This window comes from Onychomys torridus, chromosome 5 (genome assembly GCF_903995425.1).
Source record: "Onychomys torridus chromosome 5, mOncTor1.1, whole genome shotgun sequence".
NCBI classification, from domain to species: Eukaryota; Metazoa; Chordata; class Mammalia; order Rodentia; family Cricetidae; genus Onychomys; species Onychomys torridus.
Window position 1 is genome coordinate 23,108,927 of NC_050447.1, and position 18,246 is coordinate 23,127,172.

Below are 18,246 nucleotides of genomic sequence, written 5' to 3' on the forward strand. Positions count from 1 at the left end.
GATGGGCAAGGTTCTGCCATGAGGCTATATTACCCTGATTGAGACATGGTTTTTACCGATCCTGACGCTACTTCTCAGCGTCATAGCTGAGCAAATCGCTTAGCCAGGCAGACCTCTTCGAAGCAAGGGCACACCACGTTTTGCTTGGGTTTTGTTGCTTTGAGACAGGTTCTCACTCTAGCCTAGGCTGGACAGGAACTCTCAGTAATCCTCCAGTCTCAGCCTCCCAAGTACTAGAATTATACTGCTAACTTCTCCACGTTCAATCATTTGTTCCATCATTCCTTCACCTGATACCGACTCCTTCCAATGCATCAGGCTTTAAAATAGCTATCATATCTATGCAGAAGATGAAAACCAAGAGTAAGTTGGCAGCTGAGGATAGGTGTGTGTGTCTATCAGATGTAGAGAACCTTCAGGCCTCTTCAAACCCACGTGCAAACTGTCTAATCGAACCAAAGTCAGTGAAAGAGACGCCTGTCGCTAACAAGTGGTCGGTCCCTACCGCTCAGCAGCTAAGACCCCAGGAAGAAACCGGATTTTGTTCCTGCACCCTGCTCTCGGGCACGCGCCCAGAACTAGGGTGGAGGCCGCACAGAACTCGCCAGTGTGCTCCCGCGGTTTCTAAACCCTCTGGAGGCCACGCCAGAGCCGCTGTGCGGAGGGAGGGAGGGGGAGGGAGGGGGAGGGAGGGGGAGGGAGGGGGAGGGAGGGGGAGAGGGGGGAGGGGAGGGGGGGAGGGAGAGGGAGGGGGAAGGAGGGGGGGGGAGCGGGAGGGAGGGGGAGGGAGGGGAAGGAGGGGGGAGGGGGAGAGAGGAGGGGAGGGGGAGAGAGGGGGGGAGGGGGAGGGAGGGGGGAGGGGGGAGGGGGAGGGGGAGGGGAGGGGAGGGGAGGGGGAGGAAGGGGGAGGGAGGGGGAGGGAGGGGGGAGGGAGGGGGAGGGAAGGGGAGGGAGGGGAGGGAGAGGGAGGGAGGGGGAGGGAGGGGGAGGCGCCGCGTGCGTGCGGGACCCGAGCTCCGCCCCGTCCGCTCGCGTTCTGCGACGCCGGAAGCGCAGGGCGGACGCGGCGCCTCCCTCCCGGCATGGCGGCTCCGGCCAAGCGCGCGCGGACGAGCGACGGGGCGCCCCTTCCCGCGCCCTGCCGGGTCCCGAGAGTCGCCCGCGCGCCCTTGACGCTCCCGGATCCCGGGCGCGGCCACGCCACTTGCTTCTCCCCGCAGGCGGCGGGGCCCAGCGGTGGCGAGCCCGACGGCGACGCGGTGGCCGGCTTCCTGCGCTGGTGCGCGGGAGTGGGGCTGGAGCTAAGTCCCAAGGTGGCGGTGAGCCGGCAGGGCACGGTGGCCGGCTATGGCATGGTAGCGCGGGAGAGCGTGCAGCCGGGAGAGCTGCTGTTCGCAGTGCCGCGCTCGGCGCTTCTGTCCCCCGACACCTGCTCCATCAGCGGCCTGCTGGAGCGAGGTGGGTAAGGGGCAGAGGGCTGGCTCCGAGGCTGGCTGCCGAGTCGCGCCTGGGCGACTTCACCCGTGTCTTCCTTAGAGCGAGGCGCGCTGCAGAGCCTGTCGGGGTGGGTGCCGCTGCTGCTGGCGCTGCTCCACGAGCTGCAGGCCCCAGCCTCATCCTGGAGCCCCTACTTCGCGCTTTGGCCAGAGCTGGGGTGTTTGGAGCATCCCATGTTTTGGTGAGAGCCAGGGGGAGGGCTGGGGAGAACCTGTTTCAACCATTTTGCTCAGGGGACTGGGTGTCTGCTGCATCAGAGCGGCAGGTTGTGAAGGGATCTGGGTGGGTTGTCCTTGCAGGCCAGAGGAGGAGCGGCTGCGCCTCCTCAAGGGTACAGGTGTCCCGGAGGCCGTGGAGAAGGATTTGGTGAACATCCGCAGCGAATACTATTCCATAGTCCTGCCCTTCATGGAGGCTCACTCCGGCCTCTTCAGCCCCACTGTTCGCTCTCTGGAACTCTATCGCCAGCTCGTGGCCATTGTAATGGCTTATAGGTCAGTGATTACAGCCTGGAGGAGCAGACCTCATCTTTAGAACATTATTGAGGGGAGGATGGGGCAGAACAGTGAACTCCTGGTAGGCCCCTCAACCCAAGACCGGGCCTTAATTGAGTTTTCTCCGTAGCAGCTTTCAAGAACCACTGGAGGAAGGGGATGATGAAAATGAACCGAATTCCCCCTTGATGGTGCCTGCTGCAGACATACTAAACCACACAGCCAATCACAATGCCAATCTAGAGTACTCCGCAGTGAGTGAACCCCCATGCCTAGTTATTTGCATTAGGAGTCAAATCATTGGGCTCCATTTTCCTACTTACCGTGAAAATGAGGTGAGATTACTCTCCCGTGTACTTTTGGTATCAAGTTACAATAAGATGGTGTGGACACACCTTAAAGCTACCAAAAACAAAACTGCCTGCTCTGCCATGCCACCTCAGGCCGTGGACAGCATCGTGGAACAGCAATAGTTCAGTACTGGTGGAGTGTTCCTGGGCCAGAGTAAATACTAAGACTCCACTTTAGTCTCGATTCTTTATGGGGAAATTGAGAAGACACAAGTGCATATAATCAAAAATTAGCAAATGATCTGGGCCTGGTGGTTTACACCTGTAATCTGATGAGGCTGAGGCAGGATTGAAGGTTCTAGGCACACTAACTTCCAGCCAGTTTTAGTTTATACATTAAGACTTTGTCCCTAGATGTGACTCACTTATTCCTTTTTTTTTTTTTTTTTTTTTTTTAAAAACTATGTAGCCCTGGCTATCCTGGACCTCGTGAGCACTGGGTGTGCATCACCAGGCCTGACCTTAACTTTTTTTTAAAAGGTAGTGACTTAAGCACAGATAACTATGCATAGATGCACCTGATGCACTGACCTGTAAAGTTGATTTCAGCCCCTTCTATAATACGGGGTTTAACAGTAGAGAGTGGTACATGGTCTCAGCCCAGGGTCAAATAGCTCTTCTAAGAGGGAAATAATCATAGGCTGGTAGGGTGTAAGGTGTGGTCCCAGCTTTTCCCTTTTATCCCAGGATTATCTCCGGATGGTAGCTATTCAGCCCATTCCTAAAGGTCATGAGATTTTCAACACCTATGGGCACATGGCTAATTGGCAGCTGATTCATATGTATGGTTTTGCTGAGCCCTATCCTGACAACACAGATGATACAGCCGATATTCAGATGGTGACTCTCCGAGATGCTGCACTCCAGGGTGCGTCTGCCCAGCCCAGGTTCCACAATACTTTTGCTTGTGGAGTTATGTCCACTCACTTTCATCCATTACCTTACAGGAACAAAAGATGAAGCTGAAAGGCTGCTCTTGTGTGAACGCTGGGATTTCCTGTGCAAACTGGAGATGGTAGGGGAAGAAGGAGCCTTTGTGATTGGTCGTGAAGAGGTGTTGACTGAAGAGGAGCTAGCCACCACACTTAAGGTACAGGGCTGACAGGGTATTGGATGCTGGTATTTGGAATAAACCCAAACTAAAGACAAGGGGACTCAATTTTCCTACAATGGTAATCTGTCATGAAGCTCACGGACAGTGGTACATCCTAACTAAAGGACCCCATGTTCCTTCTAGGTACTGTGCATGCCTGCTGAGGAATTCAGAGAATATAAAAACCAGGCTGGACAGGGAGAAGAAAGGGAAGAGGACAGTCTGACAATCACAAATATCCCCAAGCTCCAAGTATCATGGAGACACCTTCTTCGAGACAGTGTTCTGTTGACCCTAGAGACCTATGCCACGGACTTACAAACTGAGCAAGATTTACTTAGTAATAAGGAAGTCTATGACAAGCTCAGCTGGCGGGAACAGCAAGCCTTACAAGTCCGCTATGGCCAGAAGATGATCTTACATCGGCTGTTGGAACTCACAAGTTAGCAGGTGCCCTGAATGACCAGCAGTGAGAATCTTTTAAGCTCATGTTTTGCTTGAAAAGGAGGGAAATTTGGGACTTTTGCTATTAGGCAGTATCAAAAGAAAAGTAGTCCAAGGCAAGCAAGGGTTTAATCTAAGGCAAGAGTTGTTGACATTTTAAGATTGAGATTAGCAGTTGGGAATCTGCCAACTATTAAGAACATTCTATTTTTATTAATGTCTTCAGATTTTTAGTAGAATTTAATAAATGTGGACCGAGCTAGACTTTGAGAAGTCCAACCTTTGTGAAGTCTATTTCCTGTAGAGAACTTAGCCTAATGGGCAGCTCTGCTGCTGCTCTTTGCATCTCATCAGTAGTCTAAAGTTGGTTCTCAGGTCACCTTTCAAGGACACGAAGAGCATCCCAGCTTCATTTGGCAAGGTCAATTAAAATGTGGAATTGTTTCAAATACTACCTATTCATACCAAAAACAAAAACACCTAAAGAATTTTTTGAATTTAGTTTAACCACAGAAATTTTCTTGCTCTAAACAGTTTCCTCCTGTTGAAGCAGAAATATCCTTGCTTAGCATGGTTGTAGTATACCAGTAATCCCAGCTTCCAGGAAGCAGAGGCCAGAGATGGATAATTTGGTCTACATAGTTTGGGAAAACTCAGTCATTCAGTAAGAAGGGATTGTTTCCCAGGAGGCTATCCACTTTCCTTCCTCACCAGCACTGTTACTGCTCCTGAGAAAGGCACAGTAGACTCCTATGCATGTTATGACTTTAATGTTCACTGTCTTCACACACAAGAAAGCAGAGTTAGGGCCCAGGAACTACAAAGGCTACAAAATGTAACATGGACCTGGCTGCTCTTGGAACATTTAAGATCCTTACAACTGTATTGGTCCTTTGGACTCTTGTTATATTTACTGAGGCTACAGCCTAAGCATGGTGATGGGCACCCCTGGCCAGAAATGGTTTCCTTTTCAGGGAATGTAATCCCTCAGGACCAAGAAGCAGGTTCAGTTTTCCCTTGCAGCCAGCTTTGGGGGAAGAAAAGGCAAGCAAACCTCATGGATCTCAACTGTGGACCTTCCTGTGTTCTCAGGCTATTAGAGTCTAGCATGCTTACATTTTTAGTAACTTTTAAACTGTTGCATGAATTTGTGGAATGCCACAAATGTCAAGAGGACATAAGTTATGCTCGAGACAAGAGCATGCCATCACAGCCTCTACTGCAAGGTACTAGTTTATGTATTTTCCTTAGACACACTCCGCACAAACCCAACAAGTTCAGACAAAAAGTTTTCTCTTTCATATATTTACACAAGTTCAAAATGATATTCACAGCATCTTCTAAATTTTGGCCAAGAGTCAAAAAAAAAAAATGCATTTAAACTTTGGAACTTGCCCATATAGACAGGAGGCCAACCCCAGCAATTGATGGGGCAGACACCCAAGAACCAAAGGGCTGGGAAAGTCAGGAGGAGCTGAAAGGACTCTTCAGTTTATCAACTTGGTTCAGTGGGACCAAGGCTGATGCTTCCGGTAAGGGCTATACAGTTCATCTAACTGGCACCAGTCCCTTCCATTACTTGCTGAGCCTGCTTCTGTCCCATGCAGCACTGTGCAACAGATTGGAACAACCTGGAAAGCAAAGACAAGGACAAATTTACTTCACAATGTAGGCCTAAGATACTTAATGTCCATCAGCTGTAACTGCCCTTTAACTCACAGACCCAAATTAGAAGCGTTCTTTTCTGTCACCCACTAGGTACTTAAATCCTTTTCAACTCACTTTTCAATCTCTGGGGCACAGTGTACAAACTCATGGTTCCAGAACTTAAATGCTGGATTTTTGATCAGCTCAATGAAGGTGATAAGAAGACCCCAAGGATGCGGCCTATTTACAATCAACCGTTCCAAGAGAACCCTAAAAAGGGAGAAGGGTTAGTTAATACACAGAGATTAACAAAATTCACAACTATACCTCCACTGCCTCTTTATTAATCCACTTGGAATTTTTAACAATACTACAGCATATGTAAACGGGTGGAATACTTCCTATGTGGCTGCAAGCGCTGGCTTAAACACTCATCTACTGTGACCTGCTAGTTGCAATGCTTTGTTCTCACTTTGTTTCCTGGGGGCAAAGATTTAGGAATGAAGCCTTTGCTGCAGATTTAGAAATAATTGCAAGCAAAATGGTACATTGTCATCCAAGCATGCAGTAAACACAGTTCAGATGTTTATGAGAACCATGAGCACTAGTATTTAGTTAGGTGAATAGGTAAATTAATAGTTGTTGTTTTTTTTTTTTTTTTCTCTCCCCTCCCAAGAGGGTTTCTCTGTGTAGCCCTGGCTGTCCTGGAACTCACTCTGTAGACCAGGCTGTCCTTGAACTCAGCAATCCACCTGCCTCTGCCTCCTCAGTGCTGGGATTAAAGGCGTGCGCCACCACACCTGGTGTAAATTAAAGTCTTTAAGGTATGTGTACTTAGTGAAGTACTATGTACCAATTTCCAATCCTATACATATTTAAACAACAGAAAACAGGGTACACACAAAGGAAGTCTGTTATTCAAGATTCTGGATACAAATGCTGTTGCCACTGCCACCACCAAGAAACGAGTATGTTGCTCTTACTGTAAACTATTCCCCAGCATTGCAAAACAAACTACTGTCAATATCAACTTGTTCTGTAACTCCACAGACATGGTCAGTAGCAGATAGCCCACCTGGGAATGCACAGAACTCCATTCCGAGTACAGGGGAGAAGGGCCCTTTTAAGGCATCTTGACAATAAATCTCTCTCTCACCTTGTGATCTGTTCCTGGATTGCCTCGGTGTTTGCCTCAGCAAAAAGGTACAGCATGGTGCAGCTGAAGTAGTGAGTGTGGCTGTTTGGGTACCGCAGCTGGTTTGCAATTGCATTTAAGAAGAGATACCGGCCTACAAATTAGAGAAACTAGATAGATTTAGGGTGCACTCTGAAAGCCAATATGGGAGACAAATGCTTGTTTCTGAGGGGGGCTGATACATAAGGGAGCTCACTTTTAACAGCACAGAAAGAGAATTAGCAATGGCCCTTGTGCAAGGATGACATGAAAATCTGTGAAGGTTATTCTAATTTTGTGATTTACTAGTATTTTTCTGGATCCCACTGTTTTTTTTGCTTCTATAGGTTTTATTTGAAATACTTCCCATGTTATAAATTAGCAAAATTCTTATATATTTGGTTTTTTTTAAAAAAAAGATTGTGTTTGACCTACATGTTAATAAAAATATTTTACTGAAAATCTTAAGGGGCCAGAGAGATGGCTGCCCTCCCAGAGGACCTGGGTTCAATTCCCAGCACCCAAACTGCAGCTCACAACTGTCTGTAATTCCAGGGGATCCAATACTTCAGATACACGTGTAGGCAAACATAAACGCAAGCAAATAAATCATTTAAAAAAACCCACCTTTATCTTCAGAGTCTTGCCCCTAAAGATCCTTATACTTTGAAAAGCAATGGTATATTGGTAGAATAATGGGGGAAGGGAGTATCAAATCCAGGATCTTCCATCATGTACATACAGATGGTAATAGATCTCTTATCCGGATTTGATTATCTTGTTTGTACAGCTATCACAAGGACCCTTAAACACTAAAAGATGTAACAAAATTCAATTGTTAAACTTTGCTTTTATGCTCAAATATCTTCTGAAAATAGGTAAGTACAATACCAATCTATATATCAAATATTGTTATCCTTTCAGGATATGTAGCAAAGTTAAAAGTAACAGTCCTAAAGTACACTGTAAAAATGAGTATCGAGTGGTAAGTGCAGAGAATTCTCAAAAAACTAAAAATAAATCGATCATGTGGCCCAACTCTACCACTCCTTGGCAATATGCCCAAAACACACACCATCCTATCCCACAGCACTTGCTCAGCCGTGCTCACTGCCGCTCTATTCCTAACAACTTAGAACTGGAAACAGTTACACTATCGACTGCTTATTCAGGCTGACAATGCTCCCCAGAGCCAAAGAAAGAACCGTGATCTCTGCAGGTGAACTGATCGAGCAGAAATGATCTGAACTGAGCAATGACAAATATCTCGTGTTCTCTTTCTCTCGCTGCAGGCTCTTGGCTCCAAATCTTCAGATGTGAGTACACATCCTGGAGAATTGGGGAAAGAGTGCAAGTAAAGGATGCCTGAGAAAGTCATAAGGAATCATACTATTAACTATTTCTTAAAAACAAAACTATAATACATATAAATCTATGTTTAATATAGTTTAATGAAATTTTCTCATCTGGGTTGACAATGCTTCTAACACAAAAACCACCTAATCAAAAAAACCTAGGGGCTGGAGAGATGGCTCAGGGATTAAGAGCACTCACCGCTCTTCCAAAGGCCCTGAGTTCAATTCCCAGCACCCACATGGTGGCTCACAACCACTGTAATGAGATCTGGTGCCCTCTTCTGGTCTACAGTCAGAACACTGTATACATAATAAATAATCTTTCAAAACAAAACAAAACCTCAACACCAGGCATGAAACGCCCTTGAGTTGATGGTCAGTGTTATCCAAGAGACTTCCAAAACATAGGCTGTTGCTATATTGCCTTTGGTTGGTTGGCCCCCAGAGATCAAAGGTAAGTTCTTCCCCTTCTACTGAAGATACATACCATGCATGCACTTCAGACACAGGGCCCTGAGGTCTCTGAGCCTGGAACTGACCTGAATGCCTCTTCCCTGAGGACTAGCTTTCAAGGTACCAGGAGGCATCATGCAAACTTTCAGAGGGAGGAAACCAGCAGTCCTACCCAGCTAGGATGCCTATGAACCACAGCAGTGACCAGAATGACACGGTATCCCTAAAGGTACAGTAGTTGGACTTAGGACAATCATGCCCGGTACTGGAAACCTAGCCAAGTACCCGGGGCTAGTAAAGTCATGGAATTGGAGAAGTTACAGCCCTACTGCACTAAACCAGCACCATCCCTAATCACACTCTAAGTATTTGAAATAGTTGTCCACATACCCACAGTGAGTCTAATTCTAACCCTTCATCAAGGAAACTGCAACAGAGGCAACCACAACCAGTCAAAATGCCGAGTGGTGAAGCTCAGATGCAATGGCTGCATCTACCGAGTACCCCCACACCTAGGGCTTGGGAGGCACTGAACAAGGACGACAGACTGTGAGAGCCAACTAAGGAAGGCTGAGAGTGGGAGAAATGTCTTCCCCAGGGAAGAGCCGTTTCTCCAAAACCAAATGGTCAGCCCTGAAAACACACACAAGGTAACATGATACAGTCTTGGCAGGTGACAAATATTTAAGAATATCTATGTAGTCTGAAGTGCCCAGTGCTGCTCTGCCTGAACCACTCCATTCATGACACCACACTGGCAAAGGCTGGACTCCGCTACATCCAGTTCTCCTGGGTCTGTGCAAAAGCAGTGAGCATAAAAAACCTGTACAAAAGCAGCAGCATAAAACCGTGAAAGTGAAGGAGTACTAGTCAACCCTGACTGAAGCATGAACTGCTAAGTCCTCAAGACGAAGACATGTTATAGCAGACTGATAGCAAACTATCAAACTCACCTCCTGGGGACAAAACTACCTATCTTGTTGATAAACTGACTTTGCCAATAAATTGACATGGTTCACTCTCCAAAAAAAGGGGTGGGGGAATATATATACATATATACATACATGAATGCACTAACAATAACAAAGAGGTCATGAATGTGAAAGAAAACAAAATGAGCAGACCTTAGTAAGCACCTAAGCTGGGGATACTGAACACTGACCACCAAAAGAAACCAAGCTCAACCAAGAGACAGACCACTGTGATTTATATCGTACACTCCTACAGTAACAGGAAGTTCTAGTTCTTAACTTTCTCATACATTTAATACACGTTCTGCTCCCTGGCAAGTAGACATAATAAAAGACAGAAAAGACAGGCTAATAAATAAACAATGTAGTATGAGCCTCTGCCGTAGGCTACTAAAAACACACTTATTTTTACACATTTTACTGCAATCAGACATACCAACATAATTACTGACATAGGAGATTTGGGGCAATTTCCTTCACATTCTATGAAAAGAGCATTTTTTTTTTTTTTTTTTTTAAATTTTCGAGACAGGGTTTCTCTGTATAGCTTTGTGCCTTTCCTGGAACTCACTCTGTAGTCCAAGCTAGCCTTGAACTCTCAGAGATCCGCCTGGCTCTGCCTCCCGAAGTGCTGGGATTAAAGGCGTGCACCACCACTGCCTGGCCTAAAAAGAGCATTCTTTAGTGTGGCTTAAAGAAATGTTCTGGATTCTTGTGATTTTTATCTGTGGCAAAGTACAGAGAACCTGACAATGTAGATTGGCCAACTTCACTCACCCTCAGTGTCTAAGTCCACAGCCAGATTCTGGAAGATGTCCATGTGTGCTGAGTGGGTGATGGTGCTCATTGATGGCGTGCTGCCCTTGTTGTGGATGTGTGCGATGGCCTGAGTCCCTACATAGAGCACCAGTGCATTGATAAGTTGGAGGTTGTAACGATTGCCAGGCTCGTTAGATACCTAAATGGACAAAAGAGGAAACTTTACCAGAGAACTGACTATTTTTCTTTTTTCCAGAGACAGGATCTCATAATGTAGCTCTAGCTGGGTTTGAACTAAAATCCACCGGTTTCTGCCTCCCAGTGCTGAGATTAAAGGCATGCAATATTACTTTTTTTTTTGGTATGTGAGCTGAGGATCAAACCCAGGGCCTTGGTGCTTGCTAGGCAAGCGCTCTACCACTGAGCTAAATCCCCAACCCGCAATATTATTTCTTAATCCTTCTTAAGGCTCTCTAGAAGGGATACATTCTTGATATTTTTATGATTTAAATAAAAGAAATCTGCTCAGCATTGTGAGCTATACAAATGTACAGCTGCCCTAAGAGTGATTCAACCAACAAATGTGAGTTCCTTTGGGAAACCAAATACTATCACTTTTCACATGATATAGCTATAAAATAAGGTTTGTTGTTTTTTTCCCCCCAAGACAGGGTTTCTCTGTGTAGCTTTGCGCCTTTTTCCTGGAACTCACTCTGTAGCCCAGGCTGGCCTCGAACTCACAGAGACCCACCTGGCTCTGCCTCTGGAGTGCTGGGATTAAAGGTGTGCACCACCACCGCCCTAAAGCAAGGTTTATCCATTCAAAACAAGAATAACCTCAATTATATAAATTTGGAAAAAGAAATTGTTGCATAGTGTGCTAACACTGGAAAGCCAATTCCACTTCAAGTCACTCTATAAAAGCAAATTTAACTGCAATCCCTTTATTTAGTAAGTCTTTTCCCTAGTAGTCTCATCTATAACTGGGTCAATGATAAAAAATTAGCAAAGTATATGACCCAGTTAAGCTCACCCAACAAAGAGGTATGACAATGTTTTGGTGTGTATATGGGGGGTGGGTGTATTTTTGGGGATGAAGTCTTGCCGTTGTAGTTCAGGCTGGCCACTAACTTGTGATCTGCCTCAGTTACCTCAGTACCAAAGAAACAGGTGTGTATTCCACATCCAAATTCAACCATGTTTCTAAATTATCATTCAGGCTGGAAATACTAACTCTGAAAATGAGACATACAACAGACAGCACACACAAAGTGCCCCCCTGTACAGAAGACTCAGCAGAGAAGAACTTAAGTCAAACCAGTTAACCTGTAGGTTACTGCGGAGATCCGACAGGAAAGTGACAGGAGATCGAGTTTTAAGGTAAGAATCCAAATCTTTTTTGAACTGAGGTGGCATCACTCCAGTGAAATTGGTGAGGATCCGAGGTGCAATGTTAATTTCACTCAACATGTCCACCTGTTAAATATCAAGAAGCAGAATCAAGCACAGAAGTTAAAAAAACATACTGAAGACAGTGTTAGGACAGTTTTCTAAAACCATACACACACACATGTAGACTGTGACAATTCTGTGTTAGACATTTCTCATTATTAGGAAAGAAATTAAAGAGTATTTCTGTGAAGGTCTAATTTGCACTATTAATCAATTTCTTCCAAACTAAGATTTCAAATCAGTACAGACGGAGACTCCACAAGTCACCACTAAGAATTCTAGCCACCAAAAGAAGCACCAGCCAAATAAGAGAATTGTTTTATGCTTTTTAAGATGCACTTGAAAGAGGCTTAAAAAAGAGCAGAGAGCAAATTCAAAAGGCTAATATTTCTAGATATAAAGCAAAGGACAATCAAATTGTAACCCACAGATCCAGGGAGGCTACCTAGCAGGGGGGAACCTAGATGACTGTGGCTTACAATAAGTTTTGGTTTTGCCCAATCACTGAGCAAGCTTTAGTGAAACATTTCACTATTAGGATAAGAATTTGTACTGTATCAAGCTGATGAAAGAATATGCTGGCTGTACTTTCAGGAGGGGAGGCTCAAATCTTTTTAGATTGTGAATTAGTCTATAGAAAAATGTCTGCCCATAAATCAAACAGTGAAAAGATGAATAGGAATCTCACACAACTTAAGTAAAACACAGCTCTCTGAGCAGATGAAGATAGGTTTCTTCTGTATTCTAGAATCTAATCAATATTTATATGTATAATTCAGTTATTATTTGACTTAAAAAGGCTTACTGGGAAATGTTATCATTTTTACTATTCTCTACAGAGAAAATATTTTCCAGTTGCAAATAACCCTGGACTCTCGAATTATAACCTGTTTTCCCCCCCAGAGCTGAGGACCGAACCCAGGGCCTTATGCTTGCTAGTCAAGTGCTCTACCACTGAGCTAAATCTCCAACCCGAATTATAACCTGTTTTTATGTTCAAGCCATCTGTGTATTATTTCTCCTTCAGTTATACATAAAATGTTTTTACATGTTAAAAAAGGACAAATACCATAGAACTGTATTACATGAAATATACAGAATATACAAATTCATAGAGACAGAAAGATTAGATGTTATCTCAAGATGGGAAAGAAAGGAATATAAAAAGCAATGATTTCTTAAGTACAGAATTTCTGTTTTATGTGATGGAAAAGCCCCACAAACAGACAGTAGTATCAGGATATAATATCATGAATGTAATAAGTCAATACAATTAATGTAATTAATATCAGAAATATAGTTATTGCATGAATACTGCAGATGTAATCACTGAATACCACAAATGTAATTAGTGAATATCATGAGTGTAATTAAAATCTTGAATAATTCATGCCACTGAATTATGAACTTAAAAACAGTTACAATTGGGAAAAAAAAGGAAGAAGAAAAGAAAAGCTAGTATTTATGTTAATGGTGGTATGATTTATCATCCCCCCCCACCCCCCACACACACACACAGGGTTTCTCTGTGTAGCTTTGTGCCTTTCCTGGAACTATCTCTGTAGACCAGGCTGGCCTCGAAATCACAGAGATCCACCTGCCTCTGCCTCCCGAGTGCTGGGATTACAGGCTTGCGCCGCCACCACCACCACCACCCAGCTGGTATGATTTTTAAGTGGTCTCTTTCTTTAAAACAACTTAAACACATGCACATTGAAACTTGTAAACTATAGACACTGCAAAGACTAGTTTGTTCTTCAATTATGCAGCAAGGGACCAGCAGCAATTGCCCAACATTTAGTCCGGGGTCCAATAATTTAATGTCAAAATTATGAGAGACAGTAAAAGCAGAAAAATAGTATGAACCAATATTCAGGCATAATATCATACCTATCAACACTAATAACAGAATTAGCTACCCTAACAGAACCATTACCTAAAGCACACATGTGTTAGAGAGGGAGGCATTAAATACAGTGATTTTAAATAGGCTGCTTATCAGAGAAAGGGCTCCAATATTAAAATAAAGAAAACCTTCCTTTAGGAGCTACAAAGATAGCCCAGTGGTTAAGAGCACTGCTTTGCTTGCAGAGGACCTAATTTCAGTTCCCATCACCTACATGGCAGCTCATAATCTTTGATTCTAATTCAAGGGGTCCACTACTACCTTATTCTGGCCTCTAAAGACTCCACATGCACACGGTACACATAAACTCATATACACGCATACATAGATTAGAACTACATTGAGAAGAAAAAAAAGCAAAACATGTTAAAACTTTACCTTCAGATTAGGAGTGAATGGGTCTGGGAGCCTCATATTTCTTGGGAAGGCACTCAGGATCAAATTTCTTAACTGGATACAATTAGGAGGGATCACATCACAGAACCCATAATGGTAATCACAAAGGAACTCTGGGAAATCATGCAAAAGAACTAGCAGCACTCTTAGAGTACCCTACATAAAAAGGAAAAATGTTCCACACTAAGAAAGTAGTATTTTTTTCCTCTGTCATGAATTTTAACTCAGGTCAAAAATGCCAAAAGTATATGTTAGTAACAAAAACAAACAAAAAAATCTATAGGCTTTCATTAACAAATACAGTTAAGATTATAAAAATAATTACAAGTACAAACTGAAACTATGAAAAATTAGCTTTGGGAGGTGGAGCCTTAAATAAAGTGCAACAATATATTCTGAACAAAAACAATACAATGATGCAGCATCTATCATCAGAAGCAAGAAAGATAACAAAATCTAGCAAAGTTTAAAGGGAGACGGGACATACATCAACTGAAAATAGGGGTGAGATTCAAGCTAGCTGTTGCTAGTTCTTGAGAAGTTTAGGAAATTCAACAATTCTGATACATAGGTGGCAAGAACCCCTTAGCAACCTGAGACAGCCTACTATGTGTAAGAAGGCCCTAGGTCTGATCCCCCAGTGCCATAGAAAAACAATTAAAACTCCAAAATGCAAACAATCCCAGGGGAACACAGGTAAACTACTGGAAGGAACATCACAGAAAGGGTACATTTATACACGAAAATCTCATTAAGAAATCATTAAAGTCATCAGGTGGTACATGCCTTTAATTCCAGCAAGAGAGACAGTCAGGAGGATCTCTGAGTTTTAGGCAAACTAGGTCTAAATAGTGAGGCTCTGCCTCAAGAAATAAGCATCTCTAGAGAGATGGCTCAGCAGTTAAGAACATCTGCTGCTCTTGCAGAGAACCAGGGTTTGATTCCCAGCAACCACATGGTGGCTCACAACCATCTGGTGTACCAGTCCAGGGGCTCCAACATCCTCTTCTGCATTCCTTGACCCCCAGGAACACACATGCTGCATATACATGCATGTATGCAAAAGTCATACACAAAATGTTAAAAAAAAAAACATTAAGGAAATAAAAGTTAAATTCCCAGTGAGATTGTTATCAATTGCTAAAATGGGGGGGGGGGCGGGGGGGGGGGGTGGCAACAACAGAGAAGATTTATATAAAGGATGGGGGGGAAAACCAACTTTCCACCAAAACCCTAAAATGGGAGAGGCACTTCTAACACTGGAGTATCTTTACATAGGGCCTCTGAGCATCCTGTGTTACTGTAAAAGCTTAATAACAACCATACATAAAAAGAAATTCAGTTATTTGTGAATAAAAATTACCTTGTAGAGGATTTGCATAGGTTTAGTGAGTTCCACGTTTCTAAGGAAAGGCGCTAAATACTTGAATAAATCAATCAACAGCTGTGCATACATAGGCCACCCCTAAAAGAAAGAAATGTATATGAGTTGTAGTGACATGTAGAAGTTGTTCAGCTACCAAAAAGTTGCCCAAGTCACTACACTGTGTTAACTGGAGAATACTGACATGTCAGGACCTCTTGTAGTTTAGCTCAGTGTGGTGAGTTACGCATGTCTGTAACTCTAGTACACAGGAACACAAACATTCAACAAAATAAAAAGACTAAGTATTAAGGTAGTGGATGATGTTTTCTGGAATAAGAGAATCCCAGAGATTGTGGGACATATTTATTTTGTGTCTGTAAGAAAACTAAAGAGTGTCGGGCAGTGGTGGCGCACGCCTTTAATCCCAGCACTGGGGGAGGCAGAGCCAGGCGGATCTCTATGAGTTCAATGTCAGCCTGGTCTATAGAGCGAGACCCAGGACAGGCACCAAAACTACACAGAGAAACCCTGTCTCAAGAAACAAAACAAAACAAAACAAAACAAAAACAAAATCAACTGCAGGCTGGTTTCCATAATTCCTTCTTTCAAGTTCTGGATCTCAACTATTTCTTTTCTTATTCCCAACTCCTAGTAAATAACTTGCATAAATTCTATACTTTCAGCCAAAAGTGGCCTGCTTACTATATATGTCCCAACCATACCAATTATATTTCATCTTCTTATGTGCACACCGTGCATGTATCTGTGTGCCATGGTTTGCATATAGAAATCACAGGACAAAACTAAGTTCATTAAGTGATTATTTCACTTTTTTGCCCAGTTTACTAAAACACACAGCAGTTACATTTCCTTCTGGTCTCAGGGCCAGAATATATATAGGGCCAAATGAAGGTACTATACGTAGTACTCTTTTGCCATTTAATTGCAAAATGAGAAACTTCTCATATTAAGTATTGTTAACAAAGCAAAGCAGTAAGAGACCGAAAGAGACGGTCCGTAACAAAGCTAGAGAAGCGATATCTGGTCACCCAAGAAAGCCTTTAGACGTAGTCAAGTACTTGATATGCCTCTTTATGTGCTGTGACTGGACATTTAATAATTGCCAAGTAACACACTTGGAAAAATATCAAACTACTATTAAGTAACTAATAGAAATCGACATCAACAGTGCTAGTATGCCCCAGGTAGTTACAGGCTTCATCTGTAGGAGATAAACTGCAGCCACACCTTCTGCTGTGGAGTATGTGCCAACATTCTTGCAATAAAGATCCGATGGGAGATCAATTCAAGCCAAGCATATACAAAGCCAGGAGCTTTGGTAGGCCTTAAGATGTGGAATGTATTGCTGAAAGAAAAATTTCAGAAGCTCAAACTTAAAAATAGTAAACAACACATGAATGTAGACAACATGCAAGTTAATTTACAAAAAAAAACCAACTAACTTGTTCCCAAACATACCAATGTTCTCCCTGATTTTCACTAAACTAAACCAATAGTCCTTAAATCTTAGCAAGGCACAGGGCACACAGCCTGTGGTACCTAGTGAGAACCACCATCAAAAACAAAGACCAACACTCAAGTTGAGTGTGGGGGCACATGCCTGTAATTCCAGCCTGAGCAGCATAGGAACTGTGGAGGTCAATCTGAGCTCTAAGACCCTGTGTCAAACAACAATAAGTGGAAATCTCTACTAAGCCACCACTCACCAGAAAGCTGTAAGAGTCTGGAAATTAATGGTTTCCAACACATGCTCAGGTGCATTGAGCTCCAACAGCAGCATAATAAAAATCCTATGGTAGGGAAGCTGCTGAAATTCACTCTGCCGCACATCATGATCCTGTAGGAGAACTCCCACTACTATACCGAGAACCTAGACAGAATACACAGATTACAGCTCATCAGTCACACAGATAAAGCACCTGGTGCTTTCAATTTGTGATTTTTAATTTTACTTACTTATTTAGGTTGGTTTTTCAAGACAGGGTTTCTGTGTGTGGGTGTTCCTGGCTGTCTTGGAATTCACTGTGTAGACCAAGCTGCCCTCAAACTCACAAAAATCTGCCTGCCTCTGCCTCCCAAGTGATAGGATTAAAGGTGGGTGCCGCCACCACCACCCAGCTAAACCATGATTCTTTTACCTTGTATTCTTTAATTGAACTTAGGCCCTCACAAACACTAGGTAAGTACTCTACCGCTTGAGTGCTGTCTTCAGGCTTTTCTTTACTTTTGCAACAAGGTCTCACTAAGATGCCCAAAAGCAGGCTTTGAACTTGCAAGCCTCATTCTATGATGTTCCTGCCTCATTCAATCTTCCAAATACCTGTAAGACTGCACCAAAAAATAGGATTACCCTGCACTGTATCAACAATGAAGGAAAAGACACATGCCACTTGAACACACATTTCTATGCTGGCACTCAAAGGGACATTTGTTTGACTCTATTTTCTTTGAATTTGATTATCATTGAACCAAACTTCTATATTCTCCACAAATGCCACTGATTTTTCTAAAGCTATAGAAACCTGGATGTCTCTCCCATTTCATCATATTGAAATCCAACAATGTTAAATCTTCTAATGTGACTTGATGTCAACAAGGGGAAAATGAAGTAGGTCTGCATTCCACTCAGCCTGCACACTGATCAGTGGGGGGTAGTAAGGACCTACTTGTATTTCTCCAAGAGCAACATCTACGGTCAAGGTTTACACATTCTTGCACTAGCTTAATATTCAACTTTTCAAGAATCCCACTGTACAAATCAGGTCAGTAATAAATGTCACTCCTGGCACTGGTCTAGCCATCCAGACACAATTGGGGGTAGAAAGACACCACCTACCTGCTAGCTCCTGACGGGATCACCATCATCAA

At 43.5% G+C, this 18,246-nt stretch overlaps 2 protein-coding genes across 11 annotated transcripts in view; one reads left to right on the forward strand and one right to left on the reverse strand.

The window, feature by feature from the left end:
* Positions 1-1,022: 1,022 nt before the first annotated feature.
* On the forward strand, positions 1,023-4,142 carry Setd6 (SET domain containing 6, protein lysine methyltransferase). 4 transcript variants are annotated; one of them, XM_036188771.1, is made up of 7 exons: positions 1,023-1,458; positions 1,537-1,678; positions 1,797-1,991; positions 2,122-2,326; positions 3,029-3,209; positions 3,289-3,431; positions 3,579-4,142. In XM_036188771.1, the coding sequence occupies exons 1-7, from the start codon at positions 1,083-1,085 to the stop codon at positions 3,879-3,881; spliced, it is 1,545 nt and encodes a 514-aa protein (XP_036044664.1). In that variant the 5' UTR covers positions 1,023-1,082; the 3' UTR covers positions 3,882-4,142. The 4 variants fall into 4 exon arrangements, with proteins under 4 accessions (XP_036044664.1, XP_036044666.1, XP_036044665.1 ...); XM_036188773.1 differs by having other exon boundaries at positions 1,024-1,458; positions 2,122-2,245; XM_036188772.1 differs by having other exon boundaries at positions 1,024-1,458; positions 2,125-2,326.
* A 1,008-nt stretch (positions 4,143-5,150) lies between these two features.
* Positions 5,151-18,246, reverse strand: part of Cnot1 (CCR4-NOT transcription complex subunit 1) — an 81,691-nt gene continuing 68,595 nt past the window's right edge. For all 7 annotated transcript variants that reach the window (XM_036188767.1, XM_036188764.1, XM_036188766.1 and 4 more), the window contains exons 41-49: positions 17,085-17,248; positions 16,606-16,723; positions 15,355-15,456; positions 13,974-14,147; positions 11,564-11,713; positions 10,256-10,436; positions 6,682-6,814; positions 5,661-5,795; positions 5,151-5,509 (exon numbers count right to left, since the gene is read on the reverse strand). In XM_036188767.1, coding sequence (XP_036044660.1) covers positions 5,431-5,509; positions 5,661-5,795; positions 6,682-6,814; positions 10,256-10,436; positions 11,564-11,713; positions 13,974-14,147; positions 15,355-15,456; positions 16,606-16,723; positions 17,085-17,248 — 1,236 coding nt within the window. In that variant the 3' untranslated portion in view covers positions 5,151-5,430. The remainder of the gene's footprint in view (positions 5,510-5,660; positions 5,796-6,681; positions 6,815-10,255; positions 10,437-11,563; positions 11,714-13,973; positions 14,148-15,354; positions 15,457-16,605; positions 16,724-17,084; positions 17,249-18,246) is intronic.

Coding starts and splice junctions, on each gene's coding strand:
- Setd6 (XM_036188771.1), top strand. CDS start 1,083: ATGGCGGCTCCGGCCAAGCGCGCGCGGACGAGCGACGGGGCGCCCCTT. Junction 3,210..3,288: donor CCGAGATGCTGCACTCCAGG/GTGCGTCTGCCC, acceptor ATTACCTTACAG/GAACAAAAGATGAAGCTGAA. Junction 3,432..3,578: donor AGCTAGCCACCACACTTAAG/GTACAGGGCTGA, acceptor TGTTCCTTCTAG/GTACTGTGCATGCCTGCTGA.